The following is a 17,987-nucleotide window of genomic DNA, read 5'->3' as shown; positions in this document are numbered from 1 at the left end:
TGAGAACGCTTGACCAGAGGCTGAACTGTGCTCCTGTTTAAAACTGAGAATAAGCAGATGATCGAATTACTTCCACTCTGCTGCCGCAGAGCTCGAGCTGTGCTCAGCTGGAAACCTTTGGCACCATTAACAGCTGAAATGGTTGACAATGAATACAACTTTACATTCATTATGATTCATACGCCTGTACATTATTTTCTTTTACATTTTGCCTGGGAGCTTTCGAAATAGAAATGCATTGCAATCCGGTTGGAGGCAATTTTCTGGTATGAATCTTTAATGACAGCGTTCTTCAGGAGGATGGAACATGCCGCAACTGATGAGGTGGACTCGCTAAAGGACAATTCGAAAGCCGGCAAATGAAGTCTGCAAAGTGCCGATGTTGCGTTGAAGATCAAACAACCAAATGGCTGACAGCAAGGGAAACCATCATAAAACAAACTTAAATAAATATATATTCTAAAGATAATCGGAAATACTTATTTTTTACACGTTACTGCATTTGTATACACACATGTACATGTAAATGTGCATATCAGTCATGGACATACTGTGAAAGAGAATAAAGATCTATATGCTCTGACAGATGTTCACAGTCGATGTAGCCATTCAAAAACTAAAATACTATCTTTGAAAATTGGATCCCAGTCCTGAATTTATGCATGTTTCTAATAGAAAGTGAGAGGCCCTGATGGCTCACTGATTGGATGGGCAGTGAACTGAGCAGGCAGAGAAATGATCCTCTAAAGTGGCTCTGAAATGTACATTCATATGCTGCCTACTGTAGTAAAATATGCACACTGTCACTCATTTAAATTGCACTAAATGTGCATGAGGCAGGAAACAGTTCTGCATAACTATCCCCTCGCCCTCTTCTTCAATCAAAAGCTTGGTCTCTCCTTCCCTTTCTCTTCTCCTGCTTTAGATTTTCACCATGATTTGACTTGACATTAACTGTGTAAATACATAACGGACAGAGCACCTGGATGCAAAGGAAAAAAAACACATTTAAAAGAAATAAATGCAGATATAAATACATTTGGATATAGGAAACATGTGAATACTTTCGGTGGCTGACATCACAAACCATTACTCTCATACCCTCATCCTTACGGACAAGGCCACTTCTCACACACACACACAAAAAAGCACAACACACACTGCGATGAGTCAGACACATGGGTCAGGTGACCCCTCCCCTCACGGCTGAGTCACCAGTGACGTAGTCTACAGGAGCAGCTTCATATCAGACTCCTCCTTTTCCACATCTAAGTGAATTTCTCGCCTGCTGTATCTATTTTAAATATGTGACAGATTGCCATGTGGTGAAGGTCTTGAAGAAATACAGATGCTGTGTGCTCTCTCCTACCTTTCCTTTCCTTTGTCTCCCCCCCTCTGTCTTTTATTTACCCCAGCTCACTGCCATCTCTCTTCTTTTAGAGGTTAATCTGTCTCTATGTACTCTACAGACAGGTGATGCATGTGCTCTCATGATGCTATCTTATGAGGAAGTACAAGAGTAGGCAAACACTATTATGGCAGTCTTAAGCTAAGTCTCTATTTGGGTCACCTGTCAGTTCTGTTCGGGCGGTGATCAGAAAGAAGTAAATGTGGAAAGATTAGGAAATTTGTCTTTCATCCTTTGCTGTCAGAGTAGCTTTCCTCCTGAGAGACACCTTCTTGTTATCCTGTATGTATGTCACTCCTCCCTCTCCCCTGCTTGCTTTCTGTAGGCCTCATTGAGCAGCTGTATCTCCTCCTGATACCCTGAGCTCTCCTGCGTCTGCCGTCGGCTGTTCTGCCGGTGAGCCTCCACAGTGTCAGGTATAGTGATATTGATGGTCTCCGCCTCCTGGTTGCCACTGCTGGGGATGAGCAGGGAGTAGGAGGCCGTCTCGCCCAGGTCGCAGGAGACAAAGCGGTTCTCCCTTCGTGAGTAGCGCAGCGACGGCGAGCGGGCGTGCGTGGAGGACTGGCTGATGTTGGAGATGATGGAGACGCTGTCCATGGCCTCCTCGTTGTCACAGATCTCCAGAACCTCGAGGTGGATCTTGACGTTGGTGTCACCCACACCTGCTCCTATGCCCATCCCCATACCAATCTCCATGCCCATCCCTATGCTGCTGACGTTCACGTCTCCAGCCTGGCCTCCAGACGCGGCGTCATCTGCACTGGGCTCGTGGCCAACTGATTTGGAGCGATACACTTCCACCTTTGAAGCAGAGGGAGACTTATAACTCAAGTCTGTCATGAGCACATCAGTTACATTTTTTCTGAGATGGAAATATTTGCTTTGTTCAGTAAACTGAATTCACGTCTTCTCATATTTGATATTGGACTAATACAAAGTGTGACTTATTCCATGTTATGTCCTATATAAAATCCCACAGATTTGATATAGAGCTATTTGCTTTCTCCAAAATCATTCCAACTACATATCTTCCATTAATCTTTGCCCCAGATGCCAGTGGGACATTTACAAAACCTATGTAAACCCATTGTTTTTGGCAGCGCTGAAACTGAAGACAGCTGTTCAAGGATTAGTTTGACAATTGGGGAATACACTTATTTGCTTTTTCCCCTCAGAGTTAGATGATTTACATATCTGCTGAGTATGAAGCTAGAGCCAAGAGGAGATTAGCCTAGCTTAGCATAAACAGCTGGTCTGACTATCCAAAGCTCAAAAATCCACCAGCCAGAACCTCTTCAGCACGCAACTCCCCGTCAAATCACAAACTTGTAGTTTTTGGTTGTTTGCTGTTTCCTCCTGTTTCCAGTCTTTTTAAAGAGAAACTTCGGTATTCTTCAACCTGGACCTTATTGTCCCATGTTTTCGTGTCAAAGTGACTAATGGAGACAGCGATTTTTGAAATTGTTATGTAATGTAATCCCTACAGGGCAGGCATTTAATTTATATCCATTAAAAGTGCTCAATTTTGCCACTGACAAGCTCTGATTATTATTAGAAGTGTATGACAACATCATGAAAGGGACCCTACAGAGAAACAAAACATTTTTCCTTACCTTTCACTGGTCTGTTTGTTACGTGATCAAGTCTTGCTCAAAGGGATGTCTCGTTCTGAGATCTCATGAGAGGTGACATGTTGCAGGCAAAACAATAGTGGAAAGATCAGTGAGAGCTGGAGAGAGGAGTGTCGGCGTAGCTTAGTGCTATCTAAAAGGTTTTCAGTGTCATGGGCAACCCGGGCTAACTCTGAGGCTGTCGAAATGTGGTGCTTGGGCAATGACTTTCTGCGTCAGACACTGCACAACAAAAATGTTGGAATGATAGAAATGATACGCTGGTCGCCGTTATAGGTCAATAGCGCTCGGCAGTGTCAGTGGGAAATGCGGCATCACACGAACAATAGCTAAGGTGATGAAAGTCAGTGAGGCGGATGGGAGGGGTGGTGGATGGATCCAACAAACACAGACTTTTATCTGGGAGAGTGGTGTTCACATCATGTAAGACTATTAAGCCAAACCCTGTTCTTTTTTCCTAAACCTAACCACAGGTTTTTGTTGCCTAAACCCTACCATGTGCGGTTGTGGTGTTTTACCAACTCAGTAAACGTTAAATTTCCTGTGAAAACGGAAGTGTATTTTTTAAAGAAGGCAATACATGTAACGGCAGAACTTGACACGGCGTCCCAGAACATCAACATCCAACACACCCAGGGTACCTTTCACGTCATATCTGGACGTCGAAAGTCCATGACCAAGCATCATATAGTATGTATAGGTCAGAGTGAGAATGTGTTGTCATGAGTCTTTAACTGAGACTTCTCCTTGAGCGAGACTCAGTTACACACTCAGAAAAAGACCTCATCAGCGAAAGGTGAAGAAAAATGTCTTATTTGGTCTTTTCCGTAATGTTGTTAGGCACCTAATAACAACAATCTGAGCATGTTAGGGGCAAAGACGAGCACTTTTAATTGATGGTGCACAACTGACCGTAGAGATTACATTACAGCCACCGCTGCCGCTTTCTCAATACTGGACCAACAATTGTCTCCATTAGTCATTTAGGCAGAAAAACATCGAAGAAAAGGTTCCAGGTTGGAAAATATCAAAGTTCATCTTTAAGTCAAGCTGTGTCCTGGCTCTAGAGTCACACATACTTAATGCACAGACATGAGAATGATATCAACCTTTTCATATGTCTCTCAGCAAGAAAGCCATAAGCATGTTTCCTAAAATGTCAAACAATTCCTTTGATAAAATTGCTTAAAATTGTTGAGAAATAAAGCCTCAAAATTTTAGAAGAGACTGCACTAACGGCTTTTACCTTCTTGGCGTTGTTGGGGGAGATCTTGAGTCCATCACTGCTGACCTCATAGGTGGAAAGAGAGAGCGTCTTGCCTGTGGGCGCTTGCAGAGATACAGTGCCCTGAAAGGCACACAGCGGGACTGACAGACCACCTGACGACCTCTGCAAAGCAAAGAGCAAAATAAGGTTCAGCACATTTTTATCTATGTATTAACTTGGCATTAACTTGGTCTGACTTGAGAGTAATATCATTCATATTGCTACATTCCAACTTGGCTGCTTATTGGCAAGAAGTAAAAAGTGTGCAAGGTCCTTTTGCATCTTGTTCCCTTTGTTCAACTCGGCCTAATTGAGCTCAGATTGTGCCCATGATTTTAAGCGCGGGGAGATGAACGTGTTGAACGACCATTTCTATCCCGAAAGTTAATGAGGCTTACATGTAAGAGCCCTGTCAACAGCACTCAGCTGGTAAAATGACAATTAAGGTTCAGAGTACAAATAAGCTACCAGAGAACTTTTAGGCTCATAGCAAAAAGATCTATGAGCTGTTTAGCCGCTATCAGAATTTTTTATGAACTAATTTAATCTGGATAATACAATTTTAGTGTGTAAAGCATTAATCTTTTTTTTTCTAGGTTTCTTATCACTGTGCCATCATTTTTCAATTACAAGGCTCATTTATATCACTCGTATTATAATCATATTTCATATTTTCCAATCATATTTTCATGTTGTTTTGAGAGAGATTAATTCACCACACAGAACATCAAAGTGAGCCTCTGTCGACATGACGTGTTTGAGAAAACGCATATTGCTGGGAGGGGGGGAGGAAAAGCATGGTGAGGTTCAGCTGTGGCAGGTCTCATTAAGCCCTCTAAATTATTTAGATGAGTTCAATGTAATGATCTGATTGTGACTATGACGCACAATAGAAACAAAGAGGATGTCAATCTCTTGTCCTCCCTGACTCTGTCTGTTTTCCTGTCATTGTCTTTGCATCACTGTAAATGAAGAGAGACACAGAGGGGGAGAGTGACAGAGAGACGGCCATGTTGAGCTGAAACACATTGTCAAGTAAATCAAATAAAGCTCAGAAGCCATCAGTGTGGGAAGAGCATTGATGGATGTGTGTGTGTGTGTGTGTGTGTGTGTGTGTGTGTTCTGGGCATGTTCACGTGACTTGTTTTTATTACATGTAATGGTGCTGTTCTCTTAATCATTTCAATATATACAGTATATAATCCTGCCTGACATTAATGCAAACACTTCACTGTGCATGATAGACAGGAATACCTCAATAATATTTTAATTGATTGCTATGAAATTTGCGTCTTATTCCCCAGAGGATGAACCATTATGATGTTGACATTTAGTTTTCTTGGGTGGTCTTTTGATAGCGGAAAAACACGGACCATCATCCAATCAAAATTTAAATTTGTTACCAAACACCTGCAAAACCAATGGCATTCCCACCAGCCTCAGCTCAACTAAAGCACTCTTTACCAAATGTAATGCTTTTTAAAATTAATATTATTTGTTAAGACAAGTTTGTCTGAAGTTGCAAATTAAACCGTCTTTCGTATAATTTTTTCCAACTGGCACTGAGTAACATAGATGAAGCTTTGCGTTGGTTCATGTAGGACATTTAAGTCATACACCGCAGCTGTAACCATCTGACAGCCAGCTGATTGGATCATCGCTTCTAATCAGGCAAACACCAATCACAACCCATTCTTACAAGGTGGTCCAATTAAATATGGCCTCCTACTCACTGGCTCACTGATACCACACACTACAGCTGCTGCTGCTGCTGCTGGCAAAGCTTCTCCACCCCATCCTTCACTTTTCTAATTCAGAGTCCTAACATGGCTTAAAGGTTAAAGGAGTATTTTATGTCTTGCTTTGGGCCCACTCTTGCACACCCTGGGGGGTTTTCTACATTACGCTTCCTGTATTGATTTAGCATGCTGCTTGTCTGATCCAGAGAGCATGTTAAGAGTGGAGCCATCAGCGCCAAGTATAACTGTATTTCCATTTGTTGCAATAAATGGTTAAATCTGTGATGAGAGTGTTCCTGACTGAACTGTTGTTCTTAATGATTCTCTCCTGCAGCTTGACTGAATGCTGTCGGATTGGTTCAAACAAAGTGGATGCAGAGAATTAGAAGAAGTGTTGACTTGCTGAGAATGAATAGCGTTAATATTAGTAGATTCAGGAGATTAAAGCCCTTACAAGGAACTTTCATTTTGAGTTGATTTTGGCGACCCTCTGGACTAAAGCGGTAGTGTTTTGCCAGAATGAAGCCTACATTTCCCATGAGCTCTAGCGCGTATTGTCGTAAAGACGCTTACCTGGCTCGTGCATGTGTTTGTTTTGGGCATGAATGAAACAACAAGACGGGAAAACTTTGTCCCCGCTCCTGTCGGGGATCCCAGCTCACCTCTGCCGTGCCCCAGCTCCACCTCTCCGGCGTAAGCGCCACCGCCGCCGGGGTAAATGCAGCGGTCGGCTGGTAAGGCTGAAGGCCTGTTTGGCGAGCACTTCCACGGCTTCTTGGACTGAGTATGGAGCGGTGCCTCACCTCTTTATTTCTCGGCACTCGCTGGACCCTGTCGACGCCTGGCTGGTACCTGTCGTCGGCCCGGATGAGGTGTTCCAGCCCCGCGGCCTCTGTGTGTGGCTCCCGGGACAGCTAACGCTGTGGACCGGCTCCTGCCAGGATTGGGCTGGTAAATGCTAGATCGCTAGCGAACAAAACGTTTATCCTAAAGGATTTCCTGACTTCCCGAGGATTGGATTTTCTCTGTGTGACTGAGACGTGGCTGACTGTTGGTGAGTCCAGTGCTTTCACAGAACTTTTACCCGATGATTGCTGCTATTTTAACTCCCCGCGGACGTCGGGTCGAGGAGGAGGAATAGCGACTATTTATAAATGTAAGCAGCTAGGTAAGATGACATGTGCCGTCTGAGTGCCGTAAATCGTTTCGTCCTGGAAGCGACCTGGGGCGGACCCGGACACAGTTTCCTAAAGGTATGGATGTAGACTATATAGAAATAGCTTATCTTCACACCGATGGTCTCATTTGCTGTTGTAGGTCACGCACAGACATCAGCAGAAACGAGAGACTTTTGCATATCCAGTTAAAAGTTCCTTGTAGCGGCTTTAAGGAAAATTAATTGATTTGTGGCACAGTTTTTAAATAACGTACATTGAAATCTTTGGACGTAGGGAAGGTATCGAGTTATTTCAAGTCAAAAGTGCTTAAATCCAGGTAAAGACGTAATCTTTTGGTGTTGAAGTCCAAGTTGAGTTGCAAGTCTTTTTTGATTTTGTCAAGTGGTTGAGTCTGAAGTCAACAAATTTGTGACTCAAGTCAGACTCAAGTCCAAGTCATGTGAATCAAGTCCACACCTCTGCTAATTACAAAAATGTTAACATGCTAACACACTGAGGAAAGATGATGAACATTATAACTGCAGCATGTTAGCATCATCACTGTGAGAATGTTAGCATGCTAAATGTAGCATTTTGTTCAAAGCACCCCTGTGCCTAAGGGCATTCTCACAGAGCTGCTGGCTCTTTATTGTACCTATATTTAACATATGAATTAAGTATGAGAATATACAACCTATTTTATACAAGCAACACCGTCAGCTATCTGTTGATGTCTACAAATCCTGGCATGTTACTGATTCTCATTTTGTTTTCTTCCCATTTTCCTGTCCATCCCAAATCAGTCATCTTTCCCCACTCTCCCTCGTGTAGCCTATTGGCAAGAACAACATTTATTTACAGTTTTGGATGTGTTCTCAGAAGGGTAAACGGGTTACAGCTCCCTGCATCTGAATGCACATTAGATCTGTGTGTCGCCTCTGGGAGCGAACTTGTGAATGTGCCCCCAGCTCTTTGCTCGCTAGCAGAGAGCATAAAGTCACGGAGAGGGTAAAGATGTCTTTAAGCTCTAATTCCACCTCTCGCTGTGGATGCTGAAGGCCAGAAGGACTGACAGGAAGGAGGACAGATGCTGGGTAATGACATCTACACCCTGCTAACGAGGAACAAAACACAGCCAGGGAGCGCTATAAATCCTAAACCATTTAGTTTTGGCTTTTTGCTGCCGCTTGTCTCTGTGTGTTGGCTATATACAGTGTGTGTGTGTGTGTGTGTGTGTGCTAATTTCATGTCATTACAAAAGGGGGAGACTGAATTAGTGTGGCTAAGTTATTCTTTGTCTTTGCTGTTTATATATGCAGTGTAAGACTGCGCATACATACTGTACACTGTACTGACCCCAATCAATAAAGAAAGCCTAAGGGAGTTTAATATCCAGAGTTTGTCACTAAGTAACTGAGAAGTAGGACACACACGCACACACACAAGTCGGCAGCGAGCATCTCAGACTTATACCTGATGCAAAGTGAGTGCCAAAGCCAAACTCTAGATGCATGCTCCATGGATTTTCCACCCTCTGGTGATTTTCAAACCAAAACATTTCAGATTTATAAGTAGAGCAGAGACAGAGAGGAGGAGAGACAGACATAAAGTCTGTGCATGTGTTCCTGTGCACATATATGCAATGCATGTTTCCCCCATCTGCTCATGTCCCAGTTAGTTTAAAAGCGAGCTCATGGTGTCATTGCTCTAAAAGTCACAATTACTATGCTGTCAGTTTCAGAGGTAGTGCCTGTGGCTGCTCAGCTGTTTCGCTGAAACAGAGTGAGGCTGTTCTCTCATCTGTGTCTGGTATCTACAATGCCAGGATGCATTAATCATTAAGGCTTTAGCATTTTGTCCTTGTTTAACAATTCAATTGGGTCCAACAAAGCACGGAGAGAATTAAGCTTCTGGTATTACAAGAGCACAAGATGTCAACAAGAAAGAAAGAAATGGATTAAAAATGGATTAGTGGGCAGTGATTCATGTGGTTGCAGCAAACTGTCTTGAGCCACATTGTTTACAATTAGTGCTGTTTCACTTTGCATCTGCTGCATAGAGCAACTATTGAGAGACTGAGCAAATAATACATTTATGAGCCTAACTTTGAGTCTTGGCTGACAGACAACGCTACGCTGGATTGGTATAAAGTCTGTGTTTGATTGAACTTGACCTAAAAGATGAATCAGAAATGGAATGTTTGAAAGTTTCATTCCAAATTCATACCGAATCACAGCCGTGCAGAAAGACATGCACTAACCTTCAGTGGATAAAACTCATTAATAATGATCTTGAAACAGTAAATACTGCATTTAAAATCCCACAAAACTGCAAGGCTAAATCAATGAGTTGAGCTGAGCCTTAAGAGCTGCTCTGATTTTGGAGCGGAGCAGCGCTGAATGAACATTTGGTTTTGAAAGACAGGCTGACATTTGTTACTAAAATGGTGCGTCGCTGATAGTATCTTGATCAATTGCTCTATTAGTCAGAATCCATTGATGCTTAGCACAAACAAAGATATGCAGAGAGAGCAGAGGAGAGCAGAGAGGCTAAGGGAGAGGGGGATTTTAACCATTTTATCCAAATCACATGCGCAGCCTCCACTCTGTCAGCTTGATTATAAAGAGGCATATTCACAGATGCGGAAAGAAAAAAAAAGCCAGAGATACAGAGCAACAAACAGAAAGTCAGACAGGCATTCACACAGACAAATACACTCCTCCAAAGCCTGCTTATGTAAAGACTGCATCCTCGTCCAACTGCTGTGTGTCTCTGTATCTCTGTACAGGTGCACTGCAATAAGACAGCATTTAATTTCCCTTTGAACAAAATGTAAACAGAGATAGGGAGATTGAAAATCCATGAATTATGGTCCTCAGACACTAATCAGTCCTAAATGATCATCTCTTGAGTGCATCGCCATATGCTGCATACTAAGGCAGCAGTTGTTTGACTAGTTTAGGAAAGCAATAGAGTATGAGTGTGGAAAATCCATTAATGCCAGCCATAAACCAGAGACTGGCAGATACAAATGAGTTAATTTAATGGTTCAACATCAGACTAATAATCTGACGACTCTGGCGAGCGGTGTACCTGTCTGGGTGTTCTCTCTGATTTACTCCTGCACCACTCCCAGTCCGTCAGCTCGATTTTCCGACACTCCTCGTGCGACAGCCTCCTCTCAGGGCCCTCGAACACAGATGACGTGTCAGTGAGATTGTGATCCTGCTCCCGGTGATGAGAAGGCAGGGAGGGGACGCAACGGAAGTCATCGTCATCTCCATGGTTCTCGTGAGGGAGTGAAGGACAGTCGGCCAGAGCCTCTCCTCCACCGGCCACCGCCTCCAACAGAAGGTCTGCATGAGAGGAGCTGTCCACAGGGCAGGTGGTGCTGAAATCAAAATCGGGCCCCAGTCTGGGGAGCCCACCACTTTCTAGTGCATCAAGACGAGCGTTTGGGAAGTCACAGTTAAAGAGGCAGTGGTAGGCCGGCTTCTCAAGGGGTGGACTGTTCTGAGACATGGTGGCATGTGACAATTTGTAGACTCCATAGCCTTGTTGGAAGGAAAGGTTGAACTCAAATCGTCTTTTCATCACTGTGAAGAAAGTGATTGGGAATAATTATACCTCTCGTGCCCTCTCATCTATATCACAAACTTGATTAGGGGTTCATTATGTACAAAGACATGATGGTGCATTGTTGATACATTTCTGTAACCTAATTGTTTACCTGAGGGTTCCTGCGCTGGGTCCCGCTTGCAGTTAATGAAGCAGCCGCACGGCATGTGGATCCAGCGCTCAGACAGCACGAATAATGGAGTGACCGCGGGGGCAAGCAGAGTGAGAAAGAAGCTCAGGGTCTCCAGGGACGAGCTGCGTGCATTCACTACATGGCGCACCAGCACCAAAGTCTGTGAATGAAGGGGAAATTAATTCACTGAGGAGTCAGTGATTCAATATGCATGAGTGAGGGGAGGGCGACACGTGAATGGAAATGAATTATACAGCTCCTTCACCCAAACTGGGCTTGGTTTGTTTGCATTTTCAGTTTATTTTGTTTATATTCAAATACGTAAGAGCAACATAAGAGAGGTGCGCTGTGTGTGGGTGCACTAGACTGAAATAAATGTGTAAAGTATGAATAGTGTTTATATGACTCTATTGTGGCCCTGCAACAGGTTCAGCATTGTGCAGATATGCTGATATTGACTTCTCCAGCTCTATGGAAAATGATATAAAATAAATAACAGATCATCTTACACAAGAGATGTTTATTTTGGACTTATTTGTCTCCACAGAAAGAACATTTGGTATTGTCAAGTTGTGTTCTGTGATTTTTTGACATTTTCTGTATTAATCATATCCACTGCTTCAGCTCATTTTCAGTATTGCAGCTTTGGTATGCCAATTCTGTTTGCCCATCATTGTCTGCTGGCCGCACAGCATTTATCACCTAAAATTCTTTTTTTTTTCTCTTCCTGTTTGAGCACGAACAAATGTTGGAACAACGGCGCTCGCTGTGTGGCAATTATGTAGGGGCATTTCACAATGCAACCCAGTGAATGCTGCCCTTTAGGTGTTGACTAAAACCTGCCAAATACTGTTCTCAAGGCCTTTGGGGAATGCTAATTTAGTGGGACATTGGCTGTAACTAAATAATTGCTTGTTATTTTAAATGTCAGTGCTTAAGAAGTTTCATGAAACCACAAACCATGGTGAGATGTCTCAATGCTTTTAAAACTTTAAAGATAAGAGACTATTAAAGAACTGAATAAAATATTGTAGTGTTTAGTTGCCTCAAGAGACATTCAAGGCTGCTTAATGGGGCTCCAACAAAAATGGAAGAATAGCTTCATCATTTTTTCACCACAGAAAAGGATTTTAAGATAATCATACAATTCTGCTCCAACATAAAAGCCCACATTTTCTTACTTGTGTCACTTGAGAAACGTGTACAGCTCATTCCTGTGCACAAACTACCACAGAAAATTGTTTGATGTGGATGTGAGGCATTAAAATTTTTGGCAGTCAAGCACTTGTCTGGTGCTTGTTTGACATCTTACTCTTAAACAACTTCATTAGTAGTTTCGGTAGAAAGTACATAATTGGCTGACCCCCCAAAAATCCCAGTCCTGCTCAGCTTCCACATTTATAACTTTTCTTAAGTTACCAAAGTAATAGAAAAAGTTGGGTAGGTTTAACTGGAGCCAGGATTAAGTTAAAATAATGTTATTTTAAGATTCAGTGTTGCAACAGGTAAGATATTATTCCAACATAATGAGACAGATCCACTTGTTTGGATTGTAGTTTAATTAATTTTATGAGCTTGTGCCAAATTGGATGAACCATTCCAACTAAATAATGCTTAAAAATCTGTAAACAAGTTGGAAAAAGTTAAAATTCTTTTCCTTTTTTGGCTTCAACTGCTGTATCATTTGCTTTAATCACGCTGCTTACCATCATTGGCATCCATAAAATCACTCGGACAACCGCCAGGATCATGGAGAAGCGCTTCTGCGCAAACACAACTGGTGTGTCCCCGACAGCAGCTGTCCTCTGCCCGCTGACAGACACTGGGGACAGCCCGCTGTCCTCTTTCTCCCTGAGCTCCGTCCCGCATGAACTTGGGCTCAGCTCGTTGTAGACCCCGAAACTTTTGTTGAGAATGTCCCGGGAAAAGGAGGGAAGATCACAGAGGGGCGCGGAGCCGCTCAGTCCCCTCGCCATCTCCAAATAGCTGGGGTACAGTAAAGTCCTCTGGGGCTCTCTGGAGCACAGCAGCTGGTAAGTGAGAGGGATAAAGAAAAACAGCAAGCCGCAGAAACACATGGAGTATAAAGTGAAAAGCAGCACGATGTAAAAACTGTCGCTCTCTGGGAAACACCCGAGAGAGGCCGGCGTAAAGCTGCCCCATCCGCACAGAGGCAACACGCTCACGGCGAGGCTGACCGCCCACACACCGGCGATGGCCCACATCACTCTCAGGGGCCGGCGGACAGACTGAAGCACTCCAAATCTCTTGGTGACATAAAAAGTGTAGGCTGCTATGAGGCAAGCCTTCATATTGCTAGAAACACCCTGGAACACGTACAGAAGTCCAGATAAAGTGCACAGGCTGCCCGACCCTCCACCTCCATCTGTCTCCCACTGTATGAGCATGAACAAGGAGAGAGGGACCACACTGAGCAGGTCGTCCACCGACATGGAAGCCACGATGAGACACAGGGAGGTTTTTCTCCTCATCCGGAGGAGGGAGAGCAGCGAATACACACCTCCGATAAAGGTAGCAGCGGCGATTATTACGCACAACCCGAAAAGCAGCCGATGGATTTGCCTCTCAACCTCCGACGGGTCTGTCTTCTCGTAGGTGGCCGTGGAAAGGTAGCTCTGGTTGGGCGCCGAGGGGCTAAGGTGCGTCGTAGACATTTTTTCAGTGAATAAACTTCTCTGTCTCTTTTGGCACTTTAAATTGCTCTCCTTATCCCGTGAAGTTTACCGCGTTGCAAAGATGTGAGGTTGGCACAACCTGCGCCGCATCTCTAAAAACCAAATGACACAGTGGAGATGATGAGAGGGACACTGGGCAACATCCCTCTCCTATCCAAATGGGAACGCACGCGTAATCAAAGCTTTCCGGTGCCTTGGATGTGGAGCCTCTGGGCTCTTTGCTGGCAGGCACTTGTGTTCACCGTTCAAACCGCGCAACCAGGGAACCTCTCGTTTCCAGCTGCCGATTTACGCGCTGTCGTCATCATCGTTTCCTCTCACGATAGGCATGTGGGGTTGGGCCAAACGCTGCCTATACTACTTTGTCTGTGTAGCACTGGTCCGATGCATCAGGCTGCGTTTTCATTTGTGGCTTGGCTCGACCCTCTCTTCAGGTCATGCCAAATACTAACACCCCTCCCCTCCATTCCCCAGTGTCTTCCCCCGCTTCTCTTCCTCTGAGTGAGGGACATTTAATCACTACTGAATACAAAATGAGCAAAAAAGAACCTTTAAACGACTCTATCCTGCCAATGCAGATTTGTGCGTGCGTGTAAGGGGCCCATCACTTTGTGGTTAATTCCATTTGGAGACCACACACTCACCATCTACTCAGACAGGCGAGCCAGCTTCATCAGATTGGCTTTCATTGTTCCATTTTCAAAACCTTTTCGGCCTAATGGAGTCAGAGAACTAAATGCCAGGGATTAAAAAAAAAGTGAAACACAAATTAAATAAGACTTGAGTCTGAGTTGAGATAACCGTGTAGGCTGGATGCTCTGTGCCAGACTGAGAACAGTGTAAGGCCAGTTTACTTTAAGTGCATGCGTGTCTGTTTGTATTTAATCCTGTGTGTAGAGTGGAGCAGCCCTGATGAGGAAGGAGGGCAAAGGACACATTCAAGGCAACAAAGAACTTTAAAAGCTTGCTATCCTTGCTTGACTCATCCAAATGGACACTGTGGTGAAGGAAAACATATTCACCTTGCTTGCCACCAGAGACATGTGTTTAAAAGGTCCAGCGTGTAGGATTTAGGAGGATATATTGGCAGAAACTGAGTATCATATAATAAGCATGTTTTCTTTAGTGTTTCATCATCTGAAAAAAAAGAAGTGGCATGTTTTTGTTACTGTAGAAAGAGCTGTTTGTATATCTACATAGAGAGTGGGTCCTCACCCACAGAGTCCACCAAACCAAACACTGGCTCCAGAAAGTGCTTTTCACATTTTCATGTTGGCTGCCGTAGTAAGAATCCCCTCTGCGACAAGCAGGGTTGAAAAAAACACCAGTGTTTTGATGTGAAACTCATTTATTCAGTGCTTTTACCAGTTTAAATGGGTCCATTTGTTTTAGAGAGGAGGAGACCTCTGCGGATAATCCACCTCCCGGTAAAAACCTCCTGAGCCACTGAGTCTTAAGTTATCAGAGAAAAAAGGTGAGCACACATTAGCAGGTGCTCGGCTATATCTCATATGTGATGAGCCAAACAGCATTGGAGAAACACTAATTTGTAACATGAAACGGCTTTATTCAGTCTTATTCAGTGCTCACCTGGTCTGTTTATGTGGGAGAGGAAGACACCTCTGTGGATAATTCGACAGCATGGTGGTGCAGCGGTTAGCATTGTCGCCTCACAGGATTTCTGGTTCGAACCCTGGGGTGGGGGAGCCCGTTTGTGCGGAGATTGCATATTCTCCCCATGTGTGGGTTTCCTCTGGGTACTCCGGCTTCCTCCCACAGTCCACAGACATGCAGTTAGGTTAACTGGTGACTCTAACTTGGCTGTATAGGTGTGAATGTGAACGTGAATGGTTGTCTGTCTCTATGTGTCAGGCCTGCGATAGTCTGGCGACCTGTCCATGGTGTACCCTGCCTCTCGCTCAGTGTCAGCTGGAATAGGCTCCAGCCGCCCCCGTGACCCCTAACATGATAAGCGGTTACAGAAAATGAATAAAAACCTCCTGAACAATAAACACTGAAGGAATTCTAACCAGGGGAAGTTTCAGCTGGTTGCAATTTGCAATCCTCACCACTAGATGTCACTAAATCACCCTTTTATCTTACTGGACCTTTGAATGATACAGTTAATGAAAACAGTTTGATAGTTGTATCAGATACAGCATTAAAGCTGGTTAATGGGGCAACATTGGTAGATGCAAATGAGTAAAGAAAAAACTTAAACAGTAAGTGACCCTGTGGCTGGACAGAGGCAGATAAGTGTACCCTGTGTGTGTCCATGTCTTTCTGTGTGTGTGTGTGTGTGTGTGTGTGAGTCCTATACTCCAATGCGGAGGTGGCCTTGTGCCATCCTTCCCTGTAGTGTTCAAGGATTTTCAGGCTGAAGGACTCTGCCGTTTGTTTAGATGGTTCATGGGTGTTCGTTTACCCTCACAGCAGTCTGGATAGAGATAATACTCCATGGGTAGTGGTGTGTTTGTCACTGGTGATAGATTTTTGGACGCATGCCCTTTATTTTTGGACTTGTGCCCTTTATGTAAATGCAAACATGGCTCTGCATGATGACAGCACATGCTTATTTATTTATTTACACCCCTCTTTCATGTTCACACTGACCGTATTATACCACTACACGGCATCTGCGGATGCTCAGCTCTTTTAGCTTTGTGCAACATACAAACATGACCGTAAATGCATCTGACTTCAGATCTTGTGATTCAATTAGAGCTGGAGCTAAGTGACTTACAACCAATCTAATGACTAGACTCTCTCTGGGGCCATGAGGACACAGAGAGGAACATAAGAGGACAAAACACAATCCACAAGGGTGCATAAACACAAGCGCACACACATACACAGACACACACACAGCTGAGCTCAGCGTCACACATCAAGGTGACCTACTTTGTGTGTGTGTGTGTCTGTGTATATTGCATGCAATGTGTGCATGGAAAGGCACAAGGTGAGAGTGCAACACCGTAAAGGCTTGCATAGACAAAAGCATCTGTGAGGAATAGAGAAAATGTATTGAAACAGAATCTGTTGGGAAATATGATAAGCCAAGGTTCTGTCAAAACACATTCCATCACCTATTCATGGAGGAAAGACTGACAATAAATTTTATATCAAGGTAGTTAGATGACGAGATGGAAGGGAAGAGACACAACATCACTGAAGAACATTTACCATGTAAGAATAAAAAATGAGGTACGTGCCGTTTTAACTAAAATCCTGATTTGTGAATAAAGGTTTAGTTTAGATGTGCACTGTCAAAACAAAACAACACATCTTACATGCATTATGAATGCATAATGAGCTCACTTCACTCTGGATAAGATGCAAGCATGTGTCCTGATGTGTATTTCTCATTCATAGTATAAATAATGAAGCAGATTTGACGATAGCTTTTATTCATTCAAACCTTTGTTTAAGACTCGGGAAATCAGTTCAGGGAGATACCAATCTGGAAATCCATTGGTAAAAAAATAAAATAAAAAATTTTTCTTCCTTTTCTACAATGTAGATTGCAGAATCTGTTTTGAGAGATTAGGGAGATACTGATTTCCAATGATGCTGAGCATGAACAAAGACAAAGAACAAGCCTGAAACAAGTTAAAATAAACAGATAATCAATATAAAAGCCAGTTATAACAATTCACATGACATAACAGACATGTTATGGAATGGATGCAGGGTTAAAAACATTTACTATACTCCATAGCATGTTTATTACCCTGTATTTTAACTTTTAAATTTTATATATTATTATCATTTGCTTTTACAAAATGTGCAGTAAAATTATAACACAAAATGTGGACTTCATTTTGTTACAGTAACGGTAAATTTGCCACAGCTGCCATGGTTAGCCACAGCTGTATGCCTCTTGCAAACATGACAATCCGAGTCCGGCTTAAATGGTAATATTCCAGACATTGCTCACCTGTCAGCAGCAGAAACACAAACAGAAACATACAGCATGTTGTTTTCTACCTTTAACATCCACTTTCTACTGAATAAAATTAGATCAAAGAAAAAAAATTCTCCATCTGCAGACTGACACACATCCAGATGTTCCTGCCTCCTGATACAGGATGCTCTAACGATAAACAGAGTCGCTCCGGTGCAAACCTGTTTAGCAAACACTAACAGAATTTTCCATTGCTTTCAAATTGTGCAGCCCTTTGTAGAGAGTTATGTTAAATTAAATGTGTCAAATGAGGCCTGTTATGACCGATATTGTTCTCGTGTTAACACAGAAAAAGGTGTTTGCTAAAACCTGACATTTTCATTATAGCGTCGACTCTCATTGCCATGTCTACTTCAATAAACATTTAATGG

General features: G+C 43.2%; 1 protein-coding gene across 1 annotated transcript; it reads right to left on the bottom strand.

Annotated features, from left to right (window-relative positions):
- Window positions 1–259: 259 nt before the first annotated feature.
- Window positions 260–13,931, bottom strand: LOC117259487 (putative G-protein coupled receptor 149). Its single transcript, XM_033630844.2, has 5 exons — window positions 12,663–13,931; window positions 10,936–11,116; window positions 10,299–10,801; window positions 4,289–4,432; window positions 260–2,212 (listed from the first exon to the last, which is right to left on the bottom strand). Exons 1-5 carry the CDS (start codon window positions 13,629–13,631, stop codon window positions 1,700–1,702), a joined length of 2,310 nt encoding a protein of 769 aa, XP_033486735.2. The 5' UTR covers window positions 13,632–13,931; the 3' UTR covers window positions 260–1,699.
- Between the last annotated feature and the right edge of the window lie 4,056 nt (window positions 13,932–17,987).

This window comes from Epinephelus lanceolatus, chromosome 4 (genome assembly GCF_041903045.1).
Source record: "Epinephelus lanceolatus isolate andai-2023 chromosome 4, ASM4190304v1, whole genome shotgun sequence".
Lineage (NCBI taxonomy): Eukaryota > Metazoa > Chordata > Actinopteri > Perciformes > Serranidae > Epinephelus > Epinephelus lanceolatus.
The sequence above is the reverse complement of the archived record's forward strand: the minus strand, read 5'-3'. Positions and strand labels throughout refer to the sequence as shown.

Excerpts from the sequence above, each read along its gene's own strand:
- LOC117259487 (XM_033630844.2), bottom strand. The coding sequence starts at position 13,631 with ATGTCTACGACGCACCTTAGCCCCTCGGCGCCCAACCAGAGCTACCTT. Across the intron at positions 4,433-10,298 it reads CAGAGAGAACACCCAGACAG|AGGTCGTCAGGTGGTCTGTC; the intron begins GTACACCGCTCG and ends TTTGCTTTGCAG. Across the intron at positions 2,213-4,288 it reads CCCCCAACAACGCCAAGAAG|GTGGAAGTGTATCGCTCCAA; the intron begins GTAAAAGCCGTT and ends TCTGCTTCAAAG.